General features: G+C 40.5%; 1 protein-coding gene across 1 annotated transcript in view; it reads left to right on the forward strand.

Annotated features, from left to right (window-relative positions):
• The window catches only part of LOC306972473 (metabotropic glycine receptor-like), a 54,282-nt gene that overhangs the window by 1,780 nt on the left and 25,355 nt on the right, over positions 1–27,147 (forward strand). Inside the window, exons 2-3 of the mRNA XM_079569096.1 lie at positions 3,469–3,574; positions 23,622–23,724. Of these exons, the coding sequence (XP_079425222.1) occupies positions 3,469–3,574; positions 23,622–23,724 (209 nt within the window). The remainder of the gene's footprint in view (positions 1–3,468; positions 3,575–23,621; positions 23,725–27,147) is intronic.

Here is a 27,147-nt window from a genome sequence, read left to right on the forward strand (position 1 = left end):
CCCCCGCTTTAACCGAGCACATTTTCCCCAGTTCGGCTCTACTTAAATCTAAAAGCTTCTCGACTGGAACTTAACACTTCATTTGAAAGCTAAGACCTACAAAACTGATCGTAACATTTTTTTGTCGCTGTGTTTTTGTCAAATTTTTCAAGCGTCTTTCTTGTGTTTTTGTTGCTGTTTTTAATGTGTTTTTGTCACTGTTTTATTGCGTATTGTTGCTTTTTTTGGTGCTTCTTCATCACTTTTACTCATGTTTTTGTCCCTTTTTTTTTATCATGACATTGTTGCTTTTCCAGCACTTTTTTGCCGCTCTTTTGTAGCTTTTGTTTGTCCCATTTTCAGCCTTGTTGCTTATGTTGATGCCTTTTTCAAGAAACATTTCGATTTTAGGTAAAGCCAAACTGGGGGAAATGTGCTCGGTTCAGGTGGGGGTTAAGAGATTAATAAACCCAGATCAATCTGACCACAATCCACTTGTTTTACTTTTCAATAATCATAAGAAAAGCAGCAACAAGAATGTATTTCCTAAATAAACGACCAAGGTATCCCAGCTATAATGTATTACCATAAAGTATTCTCCTCACAATAAACCACGCTGTCTTATGTGTTTGAATGCTTTATTTATTTTTAGCTTATAATGAATCTACTCCTCAATAATATTCTGTTATGGAAAAGCTGTTGTTCAATTTGTAACGTTCAGATAATACGACTTCCTTGGACTTATTTCGTATTCCTGTAGTATAAATGTGATATCTTCCATGGAGAGACTCTTCACCTGTTCGCTGTGTAACTTGCCTGAGGCTCCTGATAATATTAAGTATGGATAAATTAATTCAGCAAATGTGTTCATTATGAATCAATCAAATTCTGGAGCAGGACCCGGGGCACTTAGCTGGAAACTTAAAATTATTGTGGCATTTAACAAAAGAACATGCCACGACGACTCACAAATCTGTGGTGATTTTCAAAGGATTGATTTATTCTGTTTACCTCATCTGCTTTGGTAATAGCTTTTTCTCCTTATCTTCAGCCCACGATGGTGCCTCTATAAATAGTCCGAGTCTTGGCTCAGGAAGGCAAAGCATGAGCCAGTGTAGATGATCAAGTCAGTTCCACCAGCTCTTCCTGTGTGAAACTTAAAGAAGCCTCGGCTCCTTCTGGGCTTTGAAGTATTAAAAGGAAGAATAAAAAAATGGAAAACCTAATGCAAAGTTTGGAAATTACCCAGTAGGTGTGAGCCAACACATTTATTTTGGACCCAAGCATGAAAAGCAATAGGCAGCCTATTTTCCTTCTAAAAAAAACAAATCTGCAAGGTTTTATAGATCATAATTGAGCAATAATCCATGTAATTGTTTTGACAGACTTTTATCTTCCTGACTTTGCTCAATAATCTGTATATTGAGCTAAATACGGATTTCATTTCTGGTATTCACCTTGGAGGTCTGCAAAAAAAATGAAAGTTGGAATTTGAACTGGCCTCTACTCAGTAGCGTCTTATCCAGGTTTGGCATAAGCACAATATGCAGTAGTTTTCCATCTGAATGATAAGCCTAAAGCCACAAACTGCAGTATTGACCGTGTACAGTTGAAAAATGAATAGACTTTTGTGCCACTAATACTGAATCCATTTCCATTCTGAACTGCATTGAAGTAGAGTACCTCTGCTCCCATTCCTCTCTTGTCACTTTTGATCTTATTGAACCAGTGACTCAGTCCTTTATATTCTTAATCCTTTTGCAACTACAACCTTGACTCTTTCCAGCTCTTACGCATCATGATTTTTCATGCCTCGTTTCAGATCCTCTTCATTTTCTACACGCTCTTCTTTATCATCTTTTATTACTAAATTTGCACAATTTATAATACACTTTCAATCCGTGTGTGTTATATCTCTCTTTTATAATTGTACATTTTAGCTACTCATGATTATGACATTATATCCACATTATTAAACGCGATTGAAATGGCGGAAATATATACTTTGAAAAATGAAAGACTTCACAATGACTGCAGAAGTATTTAAAGCTACCACAAACCCATTACACTTCTCTAAACTGTAAGCCTGTCATTAGTGGGGAAAAACAGGAAATATTCAATGTTGCCTTGTTTGCTTTGCTTGTTCACAGCTCCATTAAAGGCTGCGTTAGGCTTGTAGCTTTGCTGTTGTTTAATTCTCATAAAATCTGTGGAAGATTTCATAGAACTCCTGGTTCAAATAGGTAGAGGAGAGCGGGGAGGATTGGGCCGCGTTAGACATTTCTTAGCTTTTACTGCCAAGGCTTTCAACATTTTGGCACGATACTAAGTATGTACACTCTCCAGAACCATGTAGAGACATGGCAGAGGCCTCTAAATCATGAGGCTTAAATATTCAACACAAACATAATAAATTGAATTAAAATTATTGCAATGATTTGTTTCAACTCTCCCCATGGCCGGGAAAGTTTGGGACTAGCCCGGCCAGCCATACACACTTCTTCCTCTTTATTTGAAATACATTTGAAAGAAATCTCCAGTTTAGAATAAACACAGTTTAGAATAAACACAGGAGAATTGCCTGGTGCGTCAGGATAGACTGGGACAGTCCAAAGGGAACGTTCGACCTCTATTCTGAAGGTTGACACGCTAACATTTATCTGATGTCTTATGATATCTTATAGAATTACTATTTTTTAATTTGGTAAAAGTTACAATACTGAAACATGAAACAGGTAATTCACATAGAAACCAAAAACACGTAGTGTTCGTCATTACTGGACTTGTCTTACTGAACTTGATAACCATCAAGATCTACAGGATACAGATAGATGGATCAGATCTGTCAGTGCCTCCTATAGATAAAGAGAGAGAACAACGGTCTCTGGATTAATAAATTCTAATGAAGGTCTTCCATAACTGGGTTTGCAAACAAAACAGAAGATCCACAATAACAAACCAGCTCCACTTCTTTAGTCACTCCTCAGAGTTGGGGACTTTACCAAAACATGTGTGAAAGGATAAAAGGCTTGGTACATTCACCTCCTGCCAAAAACACATGGCCTGTAGTCAATGATTAAGATACCTAACTAGGCTTTAGATTATGCCTGTTCATCCTGGAAGTGATGAGAAATTAAAGTTAAGTTCTTCAATGAGAAAGTTGACTCACTTATAACCAAAAGTTTACAAAAGTTGGTATGTTTGAATTTTTTTGCTGAAAGGTGAGTTAGTGACATCAGTTTGTGACATCAGGCTCTACGACCATGACCTTTCAGTTTAGCCTGGTCTCTTTTATTAGCTCTAAAACACTGAATGCTCCCCAGGGGCCAACCCTCCCACTCTCCCCTACATACTGTATCACAGATATATATGATGTATAGTGAAGACAATATCAGTGCTATACCATAAAAGAGGCATTGATTGAGGGGTCTGAGTACTCCGTGAACCATCAGTGTATCTCATGTGTTGTGTTTCCTCCCGTTGCTGCAGGGGTGTTGTACGTGTGGACGTGAACTTGCAGGATGTGGACATTGACCAGTGCTCGAACAACGGCTGGTTCGCTGGGACTCACCGCTGTAATCTCACCAGCATGGAGGTGAGTGAGCAGCGTTCATCATGGTCTGCATCCATTTACATCAGTCTCATTTAATCACACCACCTGAGCTCCTCACTCAGCACTGAAGGATCACTGACAGCATAGACGTCCGAATAGGGGGGGCTGCCCTCTTTTCCCTGACCCCTCAGTGACTCGAGCACTGATGAGCCAAAGAGCATGTTGCACAGGTAGTTGCAGGGAGTTTTAAAAAACTCTTTTCATTTGATCAAACTTTAAGAGTAACCTTCGTAGCGTGGAAGTCTTACAGAATGCACATGGACGCACAGCTGGCACTTCTCAGAACCGAATCAGAACATAATGCATAATGTTTCCTCATCCTGTTTATCAAACTGAAGGTGAGCCCAACCCCCTCTCAAGAACCCCGCCCCGTATCGCAATATAGTTCCCACGCAAAACTTTGAAATATGGTGCAATAGCTGTTGCACTATATTTCATCTTTAGGAATGATAAAATCCTCACAAAATAATCAGGCATGTGAATCTTTGAGTCTGCCAATTTCTCTAGTCTTGCTTTACAGCCGTGTAACATTTCACCCAATAAATAGAATGAAATATGAGCTATTATGTTATTACAGATATTTTTATTGTTAAAAAAGAAATGTGTTTCTGCCGTGATTGGCTGATTTTTCCCAAGACATGACTGTAACTTTGCTGGGAGCAGGGCCGTTGTCATGGTGATGTTGACTAAAGGCAGCCAAATATGGGACTTAAATAGGTTAGGCCATAGTATCCACTGCAAAAATATAATATTCTTTGTCTGGAGATTAGTGGTTCCCAAAGTGACCCCGGGTGGGTCACAAGACACTGAAGTGGGGGTCGCAAGATGATTTTGGGTCAATATTTTTGGCACTCTGACATTGAATTTGATGTATTTTTGATTAAAAACAGCATATTTTACTGAAATTAAGCCAAATATTAAAATTCAGTATCCAAACTAACATCATTAAACCAGCTTTTTAATGCTTTGCTTTAAATTATTATCCCGGCCTGAAAAGTTTGGGAACCCCTGGTATAGGTGGTCATTAGGAGCATGTTTTGTATTGCTGACCACAGTATAGTCCAAAATATTACGCTGTGTGCCTTTAAGTAATGGCAGCATTTACAGTAACTATTGGGAAATTTGCTTAATAAATGAAATTGCTAAATGCTTAATTTTAATACTACTATATCTTTTTCATCAGACAGTGTAACCCTGGCCTATTTGAGTTTATCATTTATTTATGAGTGCATGTGATGGTGTTTTGGTGTTTCTTGCACTGGATGCGATTCCTGCCTGTGAGAAATGACATATTACTGTATGTGCTCAGGCTGGGCCCGAACTCATGCCTTTCTGTTTCCCGGGCAGATGCTTAGACCATTGCTCTGCTGCCGCGCCCTTTTCTTCCCATTGGATTACATCATGTCAGGCTTGATAAAATGTAATTAGCCTCTTTTCATTTCTGTACAGAGCTCCCTTGAGTGTTAAATACCTGTTCTGATTTTATTTTTTAGGAGTATTCAACTCATTATAAGCCTGATTCTTGTATCCCTACACTATTCTTGACGGCACATAAAACATTCCTTAGCACGCGTGACTGCAGTGACGTGGCAGACTTTGCATTTTGTCACGTTTGGGAGGTGAGAAGGAGTCGTGCTTCGATCTCCTGTGTTTTTCTGTGTGGGCTCCTCTCACTCGCGCCGGTGCCAGTCAGTTGGTTTTACGTGATGTACTGCAAAGTATGTGACTCAGAGCGGGCAGATTTTGTGCTCAGGCTTGCGTGGCATGTCTCTGGCCACACGATGTATAATAAATGCAGCGTAATGGATTGCAGCAGTGTTGAATTATTGACCGTGCTCTTTGTCTGGTGGTTGCTCCCTCTTTTGGGGGGAAATACATGGAGGGGGACATGACGGGCTGCTTTTTTTATGATATATATTTTTTTTAGAGCAGATTTGTGTGTTGTGTGACTATTTTCTCTCCCTGACAATGTCCACAGAAATATGTTGTCGGCTGAAGCGTCTTTGGAGGCATTTTCTATTCAGCTGTGAGTGAGCAGCATCTTATAAGGTGAAGGCAGGTGACCCAAAAGCTATTCCAGTTCCTTTATGAGTGACTGCTATCTGATGTCAAGAGCCTGTTGACTTGCAATGCTTTATTCATTTTGATGTCATTGTAGTTCACCCTTCAAAAAAAGTCATACAATTCTGATTTGGTTGTGGAAAGTAGGATTTGCGGTCATGAATTTCACAAACTACACCATGCTGTCCAGTCCACTACAACATATATTTTATCCCTGAAGGAAATATACACTGAACACTAAAATCTACCACTGATTTAAAGCAGTACTAAGTAACTTGTTTAGCTTAATAAATCCTTTTCGTATAGTCCCTCTGGGGGTAATACAAGTGTTGATGGGATGATTGGGAAGTCTTTCATCTCCCCCTGTATCTCTGGCCAGAAAACCACAGTTATACACACTAATGGAATCACGAAGAAGAAGCTAACAGGCTAAGCTAACTGCGGGCTAGCACCACTTTAACAGTATTTACAGTAAAGTTTGAGTGAAAAAAAAAATCTCCATTGTTTAATTGGATGTACAATATGAGTAAAAAACGTCAACATGCTACGACACCTGCAGTGGCACTTGAGTTACTTAGTTCGGCTTTAACAGCATTAAAACATGGACGCGTGTGATGTTCGTTTCTAAATATAGCGCAATTTTGAACATTTCACATTTGGGGGCTGCAGCTAAGACACACAATTACTATTTTTCCGATCATAAAGTGCAGCTTTAAATTTACAGTGATTTTAAAGGATCTATATCATGCTATTTTAGCCATTCCAAAGTTAAGTATAGGCATTTATATGAATGATTGTACCTCTACCGCTATTGAGCACTCATTTTTGTGATAAATATAAGTGTTTTCTGGAGGTATTTTTCAAACCCGGAAGACACAACGCTTCGATTCAGTTAACTCCGCCCCCTCTCTCCGCACATACTTTACCGTAATATAAATAAACAGCAACATCTGCAACACAGCTTCATAAATGGCTAACACACATGCTAATACGCTAACCCGCGTTTGGACTGACTCACCGCTCTGGTCCATCGCTGTTTACATTATGGGACTCGCGTTGGTTATAAAAGTTAATCCACTTTGATTCAGGCGAAGGTTCACCAAACATCCATCAGTGACACTCACAGAAAAACAACCAGAATAAGTTGCAACGAGCTCCATCTTCAGCTGCAGCGCAAACATGACTGATCTGTTCAGACGCTCAGGGGCTGTGTTTGTTTTGGCCTCAGCTGACCTGGAAGCACCTCGGGCACATCCTTTATTTTTATTTTTTATTTTTATTTTTTTCTCTTTGCATCTCTCTTACGACAGAAATAATGAAAAGGGTGGTTTACAAATTAAAATCAGGCCGTAAGCATAGAATTAAGACATTACATTACAGACGTTGAGCACTTCCGTTCCGCTGTTACGACACAACTGAACACTCAGTCGTTCACCAGGAGAGGGAGAAGCAGCTGCTCAGAGAGCAGGATTCAGGAGGATTACTGAGAGCTGCGTGAATGAAGCCACAAACCACTCTGGGGGTGTTTTTGATAAGGAAATAGCATAACAACATGGCTAAAAGCTCTATAAAGTCGATTTTGCATGATATAGGACCTTTAATGATAAAACAGGTTCCTCTAAATGTCGTATCTATACATAACCTTGCAAGTACAATAATATTCTCACAAACAAACGTTGACATTTTTCCATAAGTCTGTCACTTTTGCATTAGCTATGGTTGTTTTTGTACCAAATGAAAGTGTGTTGACTGTAAGTTCTCTCCACTTTCACAGTTTGCTAAAAAAGTATACTTAGAATTGAAAGAGCTGTGGTTTCAGGGATTATAAAGACATACATTATAGTCAAACTCTCACACAAACACGATGTCGTAGGTGGAAAGTGACAGCTTAATTTAAATGCCATCCATCGTATTCAGTTGTAATGACTAATGAGCCTATCACAGTGTACGACGTTGTTCCTCTGATTACATTTTCATTTAAGTTGCTCCCGCTGACCTTCTTTTCCCTAGTGATTCACCGGCTTTGTCTCCGAAAGTATAACATTTTTTTTGAACAACATTTCTTGAGCTGGCATCCTTTCATTTTGCCCACTGAGTGTAAGACGGGTTTCTGACGGTGTTAGAAATATCTGTCATTCTTCACTGTTATGTAACTCTGTGATACCCATCTCTTATTATATAAGAGGAGCTGACGCTGTCTGCTGAGCGGAACTGTGTTTTCCTGGACATTTGTCTTTTGAGTGTTCTCGATCGATCCATTCAGGTCGCTTGATGGGAACTGTATTTGTATTATTGTGTTAGTACAACAGAACAGACATCATAAAGTTCAGGAGGAGCCAACTATTTTGACAAGCATTGTGTGCTTTGTAAGTCTGTTTGAGATGACAGAAAACTACAAATGACTGAAGTATCTGGAAAAGCTGTTGCAATAATAATGTGGCAAGGATTGACAGACATCAAACAATAATGGTATAAGCTGGGGTTGCACAATCCCAAACAAAATAAAATTGCAAACAAAGGAAAAAGAGGATCTGGAGCACTCTGACTCCTCAGGGCATATGCTCAAAAAAGCAGCACCAGGTGGCCATAAATACTGATTGGATGGTCATGTGACAATCTTCCATACACTATTTACAAATAATTACACCAACATGCATGAAGTACAGTTATATACAAACATACCTTGCGGGGAAAGCGAAGCATTTGTTAGACAAGTAAGAAAACTCAAGATGACATCTGAAGTTCAAAGCACAAGCTGGACAAAATGTGAGGACCCCACTCATATACAGTGGGGAAAAAAAGTATTTGGTCAGTTTGCCATAGACTTTCTTTTGGATTTCGGCCAAATACTTTCCCCCCCCACTGTACATGTGTCATTCAGTGCACTGAATCAATACCCTTTGACAACATTATGAAAAATAAAACGGACAAAGCAGAAATCACAAATATATTCATTAATTAGGTTCATGAAGTTTGGACAGCTACTACTTTCTGTTCAAAAGCTGGAGCGTCTGGGACCCTCCTCTCTGCCAGTCATTCATCCAACACGTTTTGATCAATTGAACTGCAGATGCAGAATTGTAACACGTCACATTTAGATTTGAAAGACTTGTTCGCAAAACTGCGTCTTTTGTGTGAGTTTTCATTCTTTTTCATGTTCTCAAGAAAGCCACCATGTTTCTTTTGGTATTTAGGGGCCATTCATTTAGATGGTTAATGCGCACAAGAGGGTGTGCTCTGTCTGGCCAGGCTACTAAATATCCTGCCTCGTGCTGCATGGGGTCTTGTTGTATATAAAATCCTTTAACACGACCTCTGTACCTCCACAAACTTGATCGTAAGTGCATTCTTGAGTTTGAGTTTATTTGGTGTCCAGCCCACAGGAGCTTATGACAGTCAAAGGGGGTTCCTCTTGTGTTGAAGCCAAGCATTTAACAAAAACTGAGGCAAATAAGCTGGCTTGAACAGATTTTTGAGTCTGTCCTCATCTGACAATGCAAACAACAGTACAGCCACGTCAGTGTCCTCCTCAAGTCACAAGAGAACAATAAAACCAAAAATACAGTTCATTCTCAGCATCATTTCCCTGACAAAAAACGCATTTTGTGCTCCTCCTCTGGGACCGAGTGGAATCGCCCCGTCTCTAGAGCCGGAGGCAGAGTTCTTGTGTGAGTTTATCAGTTCATATTTTAAGTGCTGTCTCAAATGCCAATGCACCTTCTCATATTTAAAGAGTTCACAGTGATATCGTGATTTTACTCATATAAAATCACCAACTTGTTTCACTCTTGCCATATTATTATTATAACCCTGAGCTGCCTTGATTTTTCTTTGGCGTTCATCTGTGTTTAATGAGCTCTGCCTGGGTACGGGGGGCTGTGGAGGCAGGCAGGATGTGTCATTATCCAAAAAATATAGTCTTTTGTGTTTTGTGTTACGGAAGTCCAGTTGCTTGCGGAGTCGGATGATCCACTTTGGTTTGAGAAGACACTAACAAGGATTCCCAGTAGTCATTAGGGGTGGTTTGTTGTGAAATAATTACTGTAATGCTTTTAAATGTGAGTAAACATAACGTCTCCAGTAGTCTGTGTATTCTCTCTAAGCTTGTTGCCGATGTATAAAGCCTCAAAGCCTGAGCTGGGCTAATGAGCGTAAACTGCCGGGATGGGTTACCTCCCTCTGCTTCTTCTCTCAATCGCACACACTTCCGCCGTCACATTTCTCTCGCTGCTCGCTGTATCATTGGCAATCAATCCCTTTTCATCTTCAACGTGGCTCTTGTAAGTCCACTCTGGCCCGGCTCAGAGCTGCGTCCATGTTCCCGTGGCGAGGCAATTTACTGCTGTGTGGTGCGAGAAAGATGGCATCACTCCATCTGTCTGCGCGGGGCTGCTCAGACCAGGCACACGTTCAACCACAGGGCTCAGGAGAAACTGTGGTTCTCCGACTGTGGTACTCAGGCTCCTCTGACAGTTTATTTATCCGAATCAGATACAGTTTCATGTATGCTTCAGTATGTACCCACTTTAGTCATGATTAAGTCCAGGTGTCGGCCCATTTTAGCCCAGGTTTGGACCAGTTTACTCCAAATTTAGAGTTAGTCTTGCCCTGCAGGTAAGGTTGGAAAGCTAAATATTTCACAAGGCAGTTCTTTATATGAAAAGTTTGAACCGCTGATCTGTGGGATTACTTTTATATTTCCATTTTCTTTTGTGTAGTTTTATGCAGATTATCTTTTGTTGTTCTGTAAGCCACTTTGAATGATCAAAAAAGTCAAATTTCAAATTGCTCGGAAAGTTTTTGTCAAATGATGAATTGTACTGTGACAAAGAGAAAGGAAAACTAAAGTTAGTAGTTTCTGCATCGAAATTCTCTAAATACATTTTCTCATTTCATCCCACGAGAAGCGACCAAATAAAACAACCTCATAGCAGCGTATGATTTTCTTTGTTTGATCAGATACGGAACTGTACAAAAGTAGGCTGAACTTAACTTATTCTTGGATAAAACTGGGGTGTATTTCAGTAGTTCCTGCCTCTCCAGATGGTTGCGTAACAAAAATAAATCTTTTCTTTGTGTGTTCTTGTGTGTGTAGGTGACTAAGGTATTTGGATGGTCTGATTGCGTGCTTCATTAGTAACATTATTGAGTTTGTAATTTGTCATAGACCTCGTCCCTAAGTTAAGTTGTTCCGACAGTAATTAGAGAATTATTCATTGGCAAGTCTCTCATTGGTCAATATTATCACTCAAGCTGAGCACTGAAAAACATTGATCGTTTTGCGCCTTAGTTTCATTACGTATCAGCCTATATTGATCACGTATTAATCAGTCTGCCTCTTTGAAGATGATAAAAAGTTAAACCTAAGTAATGCTGGTTTTGGGATGAGCCGGTCGTGTGTCAGAAACATTTTAAATGAGAGGAAATGCAGCCCGGCTGTTCTCTCTCAATCCCCGTTCTGTTTTGCTCTGTTCTGCCAGCGGCTTTTTGAGACCGGGGATGTTGGAGCTCTGAAGCTGAAGTTTTTCCAAGGCTTAGTGCAGTGGTGCAGCGCTTGGCAATTCATGCGTGTGTGTTTAAGGTCCCTTCAGCCTTTTCTTCATCAAAGAGACCATTAGCAGGGTGCATTTAAAACAGTTCACACAGGGCTAAGTACAGCCGGCCTCCCTGTGTTTTCCAAAGAGAATATTAAAAACATGATTTATGTTGATATGTTGGATGATTTATTTATTATAATCTCATCAGTGGATTCATAGTTTTTTATTGCAAGATTTTGTTCTTTTGTCCAGAATGAGCACTATCTTTAATTTTGCAAGATGTAATCAGTGCCTTGGCGGGGGTCTTTGCTCTCTGTCACCACCTGCACAATATGGTGTCCATCTTCGCTTGTTTTGTTGCATTTCCACTTGTTGTTAGCGTGTCGGACCATGGCTGACCGGGACTCATTTTGGGACTGTCTTCGCCCCTGGTCCAAAGTGAGCGGAGCTGATACTAAACATGAACAGACTGCTGGTTGCTGATTTGTCCGACGAGAGGGAAAACGTTCCTCTGACAGGCATATCATGTAATCTAATATCTCGCAGCAGGTTGAAACGCGGGGATTTTCACAGATGCCGTTTCTCGGTGATGGAGTTTGTGGACCAGGACAGAATTACTAAGATACACACCCGTAGGACCTGCTGTTACTCAGTCTCCTCAGCAGTGGTCAGAGGAACATGCCGGATGTGCGCTTTCCCAAAAATACAGAGCAAATACCATCGAAAACCAGGCTTGAAATGAGTGTTGATTTTATGTGGGATGTTTCAATGTTTGCATTAAAACATTATTGGTGATGTAATGAGGTCATTGGGCTGCACTGGTAAATTTAAAAATGTTTCTGAAGCCTACTCTGTGAAGTGGAGGAGGACAGTTGGACACGTTTTACTCAAATATTGATTTTTTTTCTTTCTTTAAATGTTCTCTCCACCTGCACTAGGCTTCTGAACATTAAGATTGACAAGCATTACCTGACTTTGTACAGCTTTCATTTTCGAAGAATTGCGTAATCTGTTCTCTTTAAAAGTCCTCCCACAAAACTGGCATGTTTTCGTCCCAGTATGGGATACCAACTAAAATAGGCACATATTGGCACGTCTTATTGTTCTTCTTAGAGTATTTGCTCTAGTGAATACACTGATGTACAGGTGAACAAGTTAGTTGTCTGTCTCACTGATGTTTAATTAATGTTTGAAAAACACCATCTCAAAAGACTAATTTGATGATTTCGTCTTCAACATCTCAGAAGTACCGGTTAATACCTCAGTGTTGATTTGACTGAGCTGAGAATTTACTGCAGTAAATAGTTATGTATAATTAGATGGATAATACGGTAATGTGTTTTTACTGTATTACTGTGTTTCATGTGTATTGAACCAGCAGTTTGCGAGCTCCTACTGAAGCTTTTTTCCACCCCCTTTCCTATCGCTCTCCACATGTTCTCCTTGGCAGGGTAACTGGGTGCACCCTAAGAGATAGGGTGAGGAGCTCAGTCACCTGGGACGAGCTTGGTGTAGAGCCGCTGCTCCGTCAACTCGAGAAGAGCCAGCAGAGGTCTCGGGCCTCTATTTCGGATGTTCGCCTCCCCGGGGGAGCCTTAGGACACTCTAGAGGAACTATGTCTCTGAGCTGGCCTGGTGTCGCCTCAGAATCCCCAAAGCTGGAGGAAGTGTGTGCAATGGATATGGGAAGTCTGGGCATCTCTGCTCAGACTGCTGCCTTTGTGACCTGGCCCCTGGATAAAGCAGAAGAAAGTGAATAGATGGATGAGTAGATGTATTTTCTCTGTACACCAAAAGCACAACACATCCACCAGTCCATCGATCCTTTTTCGCTTTATCAGGGGTCAAGTGGCAACAGTTTGAGCATTGTACACATTCCACCATATCTTTTTGGTAATTACAGTATAGTATTGAGCAGAAACTACATTTATTTTCAGATATTTCCAAGGATATTATTAGCTAGCAGCAATCCCTGTCAATTTTGTTCTGTAAAGGTATACTTCACAGGGGAAAAGAGTTGAAGACCTCAGCTTCAGAAGAGTTCATTTAAATATGCCATTATAAATGCCAGTACACTAGCAAACATGGACGAAAGAATTAAAGACCAGGGTGTAATTATGTGTTTCTTCAAAAGTGAATTCAATGATGAAAAGCAGCACCAGGAAAGAGCAGTTTTAGCTACAGCTTCGATACATATTTTATTAAGCTGTGTGCTCCCATTGTTTTATGGTGATCTTATACTTTCTGAAGCGAGGTGCATGTTTGTTTGGAGTGTTCTGGGGGAAATGGAGGAGCAGACAGGATGAGATGTGGCACAAGAGTGGGCTGGTCCTCCACAGAAACAAACATTCACTCCAATCTGTCTGTGAACACAGTGTGTGCAGTTCAGTCTAGCAGCAGCAGCGTTTGGGACTGAGCGACTACACCTACAGTTTAGTTACAGCACATTTGTTCAGACGTTTTCTCACTGAGCCTGACCTCATCTTATCTTTACAAGTCTTTTTCTGGTCATATTTCTGGATGTTTTTCTCCACTTTAGACATGTTAGAGCCATATGAACTATCTCGGGCTCTTAGAACCTCAGGGGGTGGACTCCTGCTGGTTCTAGAGTAAGGACTAAATATGGTGAGACTGTGTTTCAGGTTTTATGCGGCTGAAATCAGGAAAGTCTTGCAGAAGATGTGACAGGCCTCAACTCTAACAAGGCTGAAAACAGTTATTTTTAGCCGAGCTCATGAAAGTATCTTAACTGTTTTATCTGCACTCGTTTTACATTTACTTTCAAAATTGTTATATTAGTTTGATTGTTTATCTTTTAGTTATATTATTTTAAAGTATATTTCCAAAGAATACTCTACAGAATTAGATCAATTTTTAATTGTTGAGAATATATATATATATATATATATATATTTATATATATATATATATAAAAAAAAATAAAAAAATAATCAAACTTAACAAACTTTCATTTGTCACAATAAAGATATTGGTGCGGTTCACTATGTAATCATCAAAACTATACATTTATGAAAACTTAAATAGGTGGCCATACCGCCTTTGCTCTGGCCAATCCCGTCAGACCTGGGAAGCTAAGCAGGGAAGGGCCTGGTCAGTACTTGGATGGGAGTCGTGACTGAGTGAGTGTCAGTCACTTCTGTCAGTCTACCCCAGGCAGCTGTGGCTACAACAGTACACACCAATATGGTGTGAGTGAATAATGCAATGTAAAGCGTCTTTGAGTGTCCAGAAAAGCACTATATAAAACCGATGCATTATAATTATTATTGTTAAAAAAGCATTCAGAAAAACAAACATTTAAAAAACGTTGTTTGGTGAAAATGTACTAAATTTGGCAGAAAATTCCATTTGGACGTTCAAATAAAAAAAGTCAATGAAACCCTTGTCATTTGTTTCATGGTGTTACCGTAGCGATGACCAGAACTCCCCATTTACTCTAATTAAATAGGAAAATGGTTTAATTGCACAACTTTACCAAATGACAAGGGCAAATGGAAACATTGTTTTTCTCATTGCATATACCATGAGGTTTCCAAAAATATAGGCTATAGTTTTCATACTCTCCACCAAAATCCCACAACAGTGGAAATCTAAACATAGTGAGCCATATTATATTGTCGATTAGGCCTACAGATTTATGCACAGTGTAAAGAGTAATTACATGTTAAGAGAGCTGTTAACTTTAAAATAGTATAAAGTATGGTGTAATAAAACCACTCCAGAATCGTTACTTCAAAAAGATACTCCAGGTCTTGGTTTGATGTAACTGAGTACTTTTCCGCCTTTGCTTTGATATAACAATCAATGAAGATCCATATTTGTGAACCGCTGCGAGCTGTGGAGAATCGCCAGACAGGATTGAGTCCAAGGCCCCGGCTCTCAGACATTCTGGGTCTTGGTGAAATGGCAGCGTCACATTGGGCAGCCCTCGGGACGATTGCGATGCTTTTAGGGTATAATGCGCCCAGTGTATTTATAGATTTAGAGGGACATAGAGTGCTCTGCTTCTCTCCTGCGTGCTTCTCTCATGCCAGCTCCCATCTTGGTGTTGTGTGCACTGTTTTATCAGATTGCACAGTGAGAATCAGGTAGTGGAGTCCAAACACACTGAGCCAGAATGTCAATGTCACGCACCATTAGCTCTCGGCTGCATTACAATAGAGCCGTGCTTTTATGGAGGTGCTGAAGCAAGGAACCGCGTCTCTGTTCTATATCACATTTAATGTCATGCAACATTTACTTTGTTTATGAACTTAACGTAGCGCGGCAATGAGTAAGATCATGATTCGTCGGCTAATATAATCAACAGTTAAATATAAATGTTGCTAATTTTTGTAATCGATCAGTGTTATCTGGTCCAGAAACAGACTTGGGATTTTTAGTTTCCTGGTTTTGTCTTACACAGAATCCTGTTTTTTCACCATTTCTGATGTACTGAGCATGTGCGAACTTTTGAAACAGATATGTCAGGAGCAAAAACTTTCCAACAGCCATTTCATCTGGTTCTTGGACTTTTAAAACTTTGTATCTTCTAAAAAGTAGCCTTAAAAAACGACTACTTTTTTTGCTCCATAGTATCTCTGCTGGAAGTCAGCGCTGCTTTCAGATCAAACCAATTTTATTTCATTTTTTATATTTTAATATCTGTCGCTGAAGCTGGTAAAGAATTTCGATAGTTCTCTTGCCTGTGCTAGAGAAATGTCAGAGAAAGGCATACGTTTGCAACATTACATATAGTAGCTTCTCACCATATTAGCTCCACCCCTCTCTGGACCCTCAATAGCCAATATTCACCTTGTTCCGGAGGCTCGCGTGGGCGCCGCCATGAATTGTGCCCGCCCCTTTTCTGGGGCTGGGGAAGTGTTGACTTGTTGGTGCAAATGAACATTGGACATTTTTACACAAATCAGTCTACTCATCAGATTTGAGCGGTGAGCTTTTTCCCTCGTTCTCTGCTTAATGAACGGGCTTCGCGCTTGACCAGAAGTGTCAGGACTACGGAAGTGCCGAGACAAAGCAAAAGGAGTCAAAAGTGGATGGGGTGGAATAAGGTGAATAGATACAGACGGCATCATGTCATAGAAGGGGGAAAACAGAATCTTTTGGAAAACACAATTTTTCTTTTTAGCCTTTTTCTTCTTTCTTCTTTTTAATCACATACAAATAAAGTCAAGGCTAAATCGGGTCCATATGGATGTTTATTCACAGCAGATTGTTAAGTAGAAGAGAAAAAACGGCAGTCGTAGCTAGCGCTAGCTAGTGTTAGCATTATTACAATGCTAACATGAAGCATCATGTTAGCATTCTCTGTTATTTATGTATTTATGGCCAGTTGAACCACTTTGCTCCTCTACATGTCTGTGCATCATTATTTAGTAGAAAACTATAATCATAATTCAGCATGTGTTAAAGCAGTTTTTGAATAGATTTTTCTCCAAATTGTTTTCCCCCTTAACTGTTATCAAACATGACCATATATGGGTGATTACAGAGATGCCGTCTGTATCTTTACTGGAGTTGCTCTTGTAAATGGAGATATGAGTGCCCTGGTTTCTTGGATGCATGTAAACATCATTTCCATAATATTGTCATGACCAGGATAAGCCTAATAACCAGGTTACTCGAGCGCGTGTAAACACACTCTAACATAGGTTTTTATCACAAAGATAAGAAGATAAAAATAATTTTAGATTTTTTTTTGTACACCACTGATAATGTCATCATATAAATAAATAGTCCTTTCATATATTGGCCTGAACATCTCCTCAATGTAAAACACAAGGCGTCAATCAAGAAAGCTCTAGCCACTAATCTACTGTAACTCCTGCTCTCCTGTCGTTGGATTAGTCATAAAACATCCATCTTTACACTGTGTTTGTACATGTATCTTGTGTCAATATTGCCTCTCTCAAATGCGTCTCTCGTTTGCTGAAATATAGATCTATAACACACCGATGTTACCATGTCCATCATGTGGGTTCTGAACGGCTTCCTCCCACAATAACGGATTTGACAAACCTAAATTGATACCATTAATGGAGCTGAGAGTGAAAGGTTTTCTGCATGTCTCAGTGGGCCAGTTTTACATTTTTCTTCAGCTGTGGGTGAATATGGTGGAGATAGGAAGTGAGGAACCAGCAGATTACACAGTGTTTTACCATTGCAAAATAGACCCAATGCTTAGACTGAAGTCTCATAGCCTTACTTTTATCTCTCCTCTTGCTGTACATGTTCTTTTTTTTGATACATCCCCTCCATGTAGGTCGTGTGATTCTTTCCAATCTACATAAATCAGTTGAGATGCTGCAGGGGTCGTAACATAATAGGATTTGTGACAGAACAATTCTATAAATGCTCAGTTACTCGAGGATATTGCTAATGTCTTAAGGCGCCTGACACATTTTCTGTTTTGCAAGTCTGACACCGGCACGTCTCTCAGTAAAAAAATCAAAGTTATTTTTATGTTGTGCTTCCAGCGTACATCAACATAATTGTACCTGCGTAAAATTCATGTTTCACACATTTGAAAAAAATAAAACAATTAACACCTCTCTTTGAGACACGTCAACTGTGAAAAGTAACAACACATGTGTGATTTACAAAACAAGATAAAAACAAGATAAATCCTTCCTAGTAAAACAGTACATGCCAATTTTGTTGTTGACAAAGCCTCCTCCCCTCCTGAAACCGCCACCTTTACATGGTGGAGGGGTTTGAGCACCCGAATGATCCTGGGAGCTCTGTTGTCGGGCTTCGTGCCCCTTGTGGCAAACAGGTCCTAGGTGACGGGCCAGACAAAGAGCGGTTCAGAAGCCCCTTATGAGAGACCAACAGGCCCAGTTTGAATCGTGAGGCCATCCTTCCGTGGACCCATCACCTGCAGGAGGAGCCATAGGGGCTGGTGCAATGGTGGATGGATGGATGGATGGATGGATGGATGGATGGATGGATGGATGGACAAAGCCTCCTCACTCAATGCTAAAATGACCCAGTATAGGTGACAGCTTGAGAACCTTTTTCGATGACGCTCTCTTCCAAGTGAACTCCCGAATGTTAGACCGCTATTAAACCCCTATTCTCTCTGAAGATGTCCCGCCCACTCTCGGCACCTGTCCAAAACTCACTCGGCACCTCCTGTGATTGACAGCACAGTCTTGAACCTTGTTGGCCCAGTTTTCCAAAAGTGGAATTAAGCCCCAGCTCTGAATCTAAACCGCACTTCAATTATACCACACTGTTCACTTTGGGCCAACAGTCTGATGAGGGTGATCCATCAAACGCAGACCTGGACACAGCCAGCTTTCTTTGAGCTGGGGGCAAACTGAGGCAACACTTGGTCTGCGCAGAATATCACAGATCCTGTTTCCATTTCATTTGCAATACAGTGGGCCACAGTTTTATATTGAGACGATGTTTGGTTGACCTCATCGTAATACCTTTCTTGAGTTCCAGTTTAGTCCTGATCTTGAGAATCTGTACGAATTAGTTCAAGTGGTGGAAGAGTGGCGTACTCATCCATTTTACTAATCTCTTGGATTTATATAGCGCTTTTCAAGACACCCATAGCGCTCTCTCCCATGGTCCGCAACCTGAAGTGGGGAACAGTGAGCTGAGCTGAGGAGGAGGAGCGGAGAGACCGGGAGGGAGTGTAAACGTGGATGAGGTCAGACAGGTACTGAGGGGCCTGGGAGTGGAGGGATTTGTAAGTAAGGAGAAGGACTTTGTACTGAATGCGGTGTTTTACAGGAAGCCAGTGTCAATGGATGAGTGAGGGGGTGATGTGTTTCCAGGGCCTGGTTTGAATCAGGACCCTGGTGGCAGAGTTTGAAAGCGAAGACCTACAAAACAGCTTTTCGGTTGTGAATTTAGTTGTTTTGTATCACGTTACTCGAGGATATTGTTAATGATATTGTTGGTTTTCCGGCAAGTTGTTTTCATGGCTTTTTCGTTGTGTTTTCAAGGATTTTTCTTTGAGTTTTCAGATACTTTTTCATTGTGTTTTCATGACTTTTTCGTCGAGTTTTCATTGACTTTTTCATCATGTTTTGGGGACTTTTTTGCATTGTTTTTGTTCACAGCCTATAGGCCAGGGCAATGCCTCATTTAAAGGAAGCCAGTGTGAATGGGTGAGTGTGGGGGTGATGTGTTGCCAGGGCCTGGTGTGAGTCAGGAGTTTTGGATGTATTGGAGCCTGTCCAGGAGCTTTTGAGGGATACCGGACAGGACTCCATTGCAATAGCCCAGTTGTATGGTTATGAAGGCGTGTAGGAGCGTTTCTGCAGTGAGTGGCGGAGGCGTGAGATGTTCCTGCGGTGAAAGAAGGCTGACTTGTGTGGTTCAAAACAACGGGCTGGAATCAAGGATGACACCCAGGTTGCAATGCGGACCGATGGGGACGGGCAGATGTTGTTGCCGTCAATGGCACCAGATCCCCAACCTTCTGGAGCAGTTGTCTGGCAGCCACAACCATGAGCAATGTCTTGTCGGTGTTTAATTTAAGAAATATGGATGTGAGCCAGGGCCGGAGTTCTGAAAGATAGAGGGAGAGGAACTGAGGAGGAAGCTGTGGGCGGTGGGTTTGGAGGAGATGTATAACTGTGTGTCGTCAGCATACAGTGTGAGTGAAAATGAAGACGCCAAAGTTCACCACAGGAAAGAAGCAAACAACCTCTGCAGTTTTATTAAAAATACAATCGTGAGACCTCTGAGCTGTGCGCTTCTTACGTGTTTAAAATAGCTCTCATTTTTCAGGCCCACCTCAGTGTCCCCAGGTGCAGGTTAGCTTAATGACTGTTTGCTGCCACTAGCGCTAGCACAATAACAGTGTGTGTATCATTACCGCTGTAGCGCAACTGCCTTTATGATTCTCGTTTGTGAAGTTTTTGGGGGATTGGGCCGTAACGGGTCTCGAGAGGCCCCTAGGAGTCAATAGAAACGTGTGGTCTGGTTCAGTGTTTCACAAACTTTTTAGGTTGAGGGAGATTCCCGAACTCTCTGTGACTCCTTTTTTCTGATTTGGTGGAAAAATCATTGTTGGTTTTTTTGTTTGATGTTTAGAAATCTATGGTTCTTTGCACTATCGTACTTTCCACAGCGTTCCTTTCCAGTCACCCCACTACATCATCGAAAGGGCACTTAACCTCTTAACCCCCACCTTAACCAAGCACATTTTCTCCGGTTCGGCTTTACCCAAATCTAAAAGCTTCTCGACTGAAGAAATCACAGCCTCTATGCCAGTGTAGCGCCTTATTTGAAAGCCAAGACCGACAAAACAGGTCTTAACTTTTTTGTTGCTTTTTCAAATGTGATTTTAGTTTGTTTTTTCGTTGTGTTTTCAGTGACTTTTTGTTGTGTTTTCAGTGGCTTTTTGTTGTGTTTTCAGTGACTTTTTGTCGTGTTTTCAGTGACTTTTTCATTGTGTTTTCAGTGACTTTGTGGTGACTTTTTTTGTCGAGTTTTCAGTGACTGTTTTGTGGCTTTTTTGTGACTTTTTTGTTGAGGTTTCAGTGAGATTTTCGTTGTGTTTTTGTGACTTTTTCGTAGTGTGTTCAGGGACTTTTTTGTTGTGTGTTCAGTGACTTTTTGTTGTGTTTTCAGTGACTTTTTCATTTTGTTTTTGAGGGTTGTGTGTTTTCGTGACTTTTACGTCGAGTTTTCAGTGACTTTTTTGTGGCTTTTTGGTAACTTTTTCATCGAGTTTCAGTGACTTATTTGTGGCTTTTTTGTGACTTTTTCGTTGGGTTTTCAGTGACTTTTTCGTCATGTTTTCAGTGACCTTTTCTTCAAGTTTTCAGTGACTTTTTCGTCGACTTGGCTTGGCTTTCCACTTGGGATACACTTACTATACATTTACAAGGCTTGAAGGATTTTGTTGACATTTTCCTAATCAGTGTTGACTTTGTGCGAGACACAATGGTAATTTGCTGTACCGGACTTGAGATAAAAGAATATTTATAACTACAGTCTGTGTTTTATCTCATGCTGGTATTTATGACTGCAGACACCAAACAGAAAAGGTTTGAAAAGAGAAATGGGATCCTTTGCCTCTTCAAGGTTACAGTGCAGCTTTTCCACATTGAAATGCCAAGAATCTTTTTCTCTATCACTCTCGCAAAAATTGCCCGTTCATTTTAGATCAGTGTTCCCAAACTTGGGTTTCTCCAGATGCCACTCAGGGTCATATGCATTTTTTTTTTAGGTTATAGTTGCTTATTATCCGATGCTGGTAAACCGGTGAACCACAGAAGCATAATTCGGACACACTTCCCCTGCTTTAGTACAATAACTGTTTGGCTGTGGAGATGTGATTCACTTGTGGCATCCATCTGTCCTCACACCACTGCCAGATTAACACAGTGGCAAGTCTTTCTTTTTTACTTGTTTTTCTGACAGTTCATCCACGTGCCGAGGCAAGATTTTAGAGTGAGACGTCTGCCGTGTTCTCGCTTTATGTCATTAAGTGGATTTCACTTAATTTCCATAATAGGTTGCGTTCACGTGACATCACAATACTCTAAGATCCCATAGTTTAAAATTGAGGTGGAGCAACTGAAAATGCCATACTGGTAACTATGGTAACTGGCAAACTGCAGATTGTTTTGTCTTGTCGTTTTTTGGCTAATATCTCAGTCATTACTTGAAGGATCCACATGAAACAAAAACGGTATTAAAATATATTGTCTTCTCTGTCAGCACATTATGAACTAATTATTTTCCTTGAAAGCCATTCGAAAATGGTGACAATATTCAAAAACATGAGCGTGATGCCTGCCAAAAGAAAGTACTTTCAGCCATTAAAGTAATGTGGCAGGTTTGTGAATCCAATCACTGTCAAATACTGATTTTCATTTTGGAGATTTGTTGCAAAAACTGTATTTCTCTCATAGAGTGTATTGGCCCCTGACATTATAACATTAATACATTCTAAAACATTAACACAACTTTTTTTGTTGTCCAAACAAACGAAATCACTAAAAATACACACACACTTAGTTAGACTTTGAGTAGCTACAAAAGCCAGTTGCACTTTGTGGAAGTTTGGAAACCCTTAGTAATAAAGCATGAATGCATAAAATAGATCCAGATTCATAATTTTGGTCTCATATAGAAACCCTTTTCCCACTAATAACCTAAGCCTGGTTCCTGTATACTATCCTCCTCCACAGCCGTCCCAGTGGGGCCAGTGTTACCGGTGTGTACACGCATGCAATGTATTAACTATTTATAAGCGTTCATGTCAAATTCATCGCTGCTTTATTCTCGTCTCTGTGTGTACGGCCACACAGAGACAAGAGAGAGCAGCTCGGTATATCAACACAGATGCCCCAATAAACAAGCCTTAATGCCTACTTTGGATATTAATTAGTTTATGCGTTAGTCGACAAAGCCGTGTGATTTCCCATGATGCCCTGTGTGGTTCTAAAGTGGGCCGTCAATGTAGTATGGTGGAGGCTACAACAAGGTGGAAACAGATTCATTAGCGTTGTTTAGCTGCAGTTTGCCTGTTTACTTTGTACGAAACAATACGGTGTGTAATATTTATGAATTGATTGCGTGGGATCCACAGAGATAGTCTTTAGATATTGGATTTTCCGCCACATTGTAAACAAGGTGGAATAAAAGGATTTACTGTTGTGCTGCATCAAAACTTTGCATGTGATCGCAATAACACAATTTGTAATTTGTACATACAATTACATTGTTATTGTAAATGAGCAATACAATTTTGACTTACAAAGGCATTTACTTGACAACTATGGAAGATTTATGTATCGTCAGTGTACAGTATATTATTAATGCTGTGCCATCTCTGTTGTAAGAGCCATAACCTTGGCTTTCAGGCACCGTATATTGTCTTTTGCATATCAATATAACACATAGCAGAATATCCTCTTCATGTGGAAGCATAGCCGCACCTGATTGGTCAGACTAGCACAACGTCCTCAGTGTCTTGAGTTCGTGTCTCCTGCTTTTTTGTAAATTCTGAGATCTTCCATTTGACTGACACTCTTTTCTAACACAACCTAAAACCAAAATCCGTGGGCACTTGCAAAAGGTCGCCTTTAGGCACAATTTTACTGATTTCAGTCATTTGTATTTGTTTTTATGCACATTTTTCATTTAATAGATTACTGTGTTGGAAATGGTTCAATAAAATATGACAAACACATACCACAGTTATGGAATTGTGCTGTTTTTCTCATTGTGCAGGCCTAATTGTAAAAAAAAATATTTGAAGAATGCTGCGTATTTACAGAACCTTTCCATAATCCATGCTCCCACTGACACATGAATCTACGTTTTATCATCTCCTGTCTGGTTAGCTTGTTTTATCCCTACTCTGTTTATGTCATAACTATTTCAGTGCCTCTAATATTCTCCTGTTGTCTTCTTCTCTTCTCTCCCCTCAGTGCACCCCCATCGTGGGCCATGGCTTTGTTTTGGACAAGTACAAGTGCCAGTGTCGCAGTGGGTTCTACCATCCCAGTCGAGTTGCTCTCAATGGATATAAAAGTAGGTTACAAATGCCCTCATGAGGGAGAAGCAAATTCTGCTGTCTGATAGAAACTTTGAATCTTTTAAAAGCATGCTTTGGGGATTGAAGAAAAGCTTCTTGTTTTTCCAAACTTTCTGCCCGTCACATCTTTGAACAAGGACTAGGGGAAAATATAAATTGTGTGTTGGATTAACAGTCCGTTGGCCTATTCTACATAATCCCATAAAACAGTTCAACTAAATCATTTATGTAATATTGCAAGATTACAAAGGATGGAGTACAGGCAGTTTTGCATGATTCCAGCCTGCGTTACACAATGAAACTATAAGACTTTATCTCTGAACGACAAAAGCCCCATTTAAGTCATCTGTTTTACGATAATGATCATTTCTCATTCTCTCATAGAGCCGATTTACATTTGTCAATCACGTTGCTACCAGAATGCAACTACTTGTTTCCTCATTTTGCATCTGATTTGGACGGCTGCGCTCTGATACGATGACTGAGTAGCCTGCGGTGTCCTTGGGTAAAAACACTCTTGCCCCGTGAAGAAGATCATCAGGAAACCGCTCAGTTCCAGCCCTGACTGCTCCAATATGGCCGCCCTGAGGGAGACGAGACGCCCGGGTTTTATTGTAGTGCTGCGTGATGAGGCCAGAAGTGATAGAAGTCAATCTGAGGTCGGCGTCGGGGAAAACAATCCAGGAAAACAGTTTTGTGTCGTTTCCATAGCAACGGGCCAAAAAAAGGGACTGAAATATCAAAGAGAGCGTACGGGAAGCAGGGAGCTGGAACAACAACAAATGAGCTCTGGGGAAGTGCAAATGTCCATAAAATGTGCCATTGACTCTTCTGCAACATAAATCCAGCGATGCAGCCATATGGATTGTATATAGCAGCGGGTTAAAGCTGCAGTAATCATAAAGTTTGAAAAGCCGCAGTTTAGATAATATCCTGTGACTGAGAAAAGAGTGTTTATGAGAGGATGTCCACTTCCAAACTGGAGTTTCTTTTCGAAATCTGCTTCAAAAAAGACGGCTTTATTAGTGAACACCTTCTAGAATAAAGCATTGACCGGTAGAATAGGGATGGAAGTGAGGATGGGTTATACCGCATTGCGTTCGGCACAGGCTATCTGAAGCTCGTTCATGTTTGGCTGGGCTTTTAGAGCCAGCGCCTTTATTTAGGATAGGGAAAAATAGTAATAGTAAAAATAGTAAAAAGGGGGGAAAATTGCATTAAAGGGATATTTTAGGATTTTTGACAAAGGCCTCATTTCCTGGTTATCCACAGTGCTGTTGATTTCTGGACATATATATAGATTTTTTTTTATCATTTGCCATTTGTCATGGTGTCCTGGTACAGCTTAATTTATTTTATTTTTTCTGCGAACTGCATTTGTGGTTTCTGTTTCCACATTGTTTTTCTTGATACTTTTGAACGTCTTTGCTGCGTTTTTGTGGAGGTTTGGTGGATTTTAGGATTTTATTTGTTTATTTTGAGAGTCTAAAATGGTTCTGAAGAAAGCAGCTTTTTAAAGGTAGACAAAATGCTAGCTTATCAGCTAAACCCATATGAGACCTACACATTTCTTCTTCTGAGACACTGAAGAGGCGCCAAGAGCTCCCCACACCTGCAGCGGAGGCGTCACAAGAGGAGCTACAGGAAACAAAAAAAGGAGCGAACGAGGAGATAATGAAAGACTGTTGTATAGCGGAGGGAGCTGCAGGAGGAGGAAGGAGGAGGTGGAGCAGGACACCACACTCTGAAACAGGGACAAACCCAGGAGGCGGTGCACCCTTTCAGAGGATCAGGGGAGACAGAGAGCAGCCAGCCAGGTTTCTTCCGGGTGCTGCGGTTTCCCCGACCTCCATTTTACGTTTGTACAATGACAATAAAGCACTTACTTGCTTACTTAGTTACTTTATTTCATGCAGTCCTTATATTTGAAGACTTTAGTGGTGCTAGGCTAGTGCTAGGCTAGCGCATGTCTATGATAACTAATAGCCTGCATTTAAATCCTAATCAAAATCAGCGGGTAGTCCTCTAAACATTGCCATATCTGATTTGTAGAAAGCTCCTTTGTGAATTCCATCACTGCGCCTCTGGATAGGAATAGGAAATGAGGCCCTACGATGGAAAAATAAATCATAAGTCGAACTTGATCAAAATAAGGCAAACCGTTATTTGTTTCCATATTGTCAGGGTAAAAGTGAACAAAGCGAACCTACTTTTGCTGGATGCATTGACAGTACACTTCATTGTGCGATCATGGCGAGTCCAAAGGCAAAGCATTGACCTGTCAGAGGCGTGTTCACACTGATCTGACACCTCCGACTCTGGAGACATGTGCACACAGGACTTAAAGAAATTACCTGCTATTTTTATCCCAGGTTTTGGGTCCACTTTGGCTTTTCATTGTTCAGTAGATTTTCATGTGAGAAAATCTTGAAATTGTCAAAATCTTAGCAATACTTCTCTCTCTCTCTTAATCTACTTACCAAGTCACTTGATATTATAATTCAAGGGAGGGAAATACATTTTTGTTGTACAGTAATTTGTTTTGCCGTGTTTTCCATGTTGTAAATAACCCCAGGAAACCGTTAAACGCTTCAAAATCGAAGAAGTGCCAGAAAAGCTTTTAGCACAGTGAAGAATACATTTTTGACGGCAACATGGGCGAATACAAATCTCCATGAACCATATTGACTTACAAAGAGGCATAAACCCAATAAGATTTGACTCCCCTGTGGTTAGAGCCGCAATTACTCAAAATCAAATGAAATACGAGTCATGTAAAATTGAAAAGCCCTCCCCCTGTAGTGTTGTTAATAGTTTAAACATATTCTCTTTGTGGTTTTCGAATCATTAGATCAGCAAGATTAATGAGACAAGAAATTGATATAACAATACAGACCAGACGCACTTGCTATTACACTCTGGTTCTCTGTGTTGTTCCTTGTAAAGAGGCCCAATGGTGACGCGGCGGGTGCTGCATGTGCATATTGGATGAGCTCTGGGACTCTGCAGGAGTTACAGCTTATCAAGCACAAACCCACAGCAAGCTGCTCACAGAATCCCTCTAAAATAAAGGACCGCTTTTAATAAACTCACTCTAGTGGATACACATCAGTTTACATGTAAATAGTGTATTCTTCATTGAGGGTCATCAATGGGCCACTCAAACTGTGGTGAGACAGAGCACGACTGCTGGGCGGCTTCACGTGGTACTGAGGCCTCTCTGCAGCGAGGCTTTGTTTGATTTACAGATCATTTTAGTTTGTTGGGCTATCTTAAAGGAACATCCCATAGCCTGTTCCTTTAACCTCTTAACCCCGACCTTAACTGAGCACATTTTCTCCTAAGAGCTTCTTGACTTGAAAGCTTATACAGCCTTATACAGTGTAATGCCTTTTTTGCGTTTTTGTCTTATGTTGTTG

The sequence above is a fragment of the Gobius niger genome (assembly GCF_951799975.1).
Source record: "Gobius niger genome assembly, chromosome: 13".
Classification (NCBI taxonomy): Eukaryota; Metazoa; Chordata; class Actinopteri; order Gobiiformes; family Gobiidae; genus Gobius; species Gobius niger.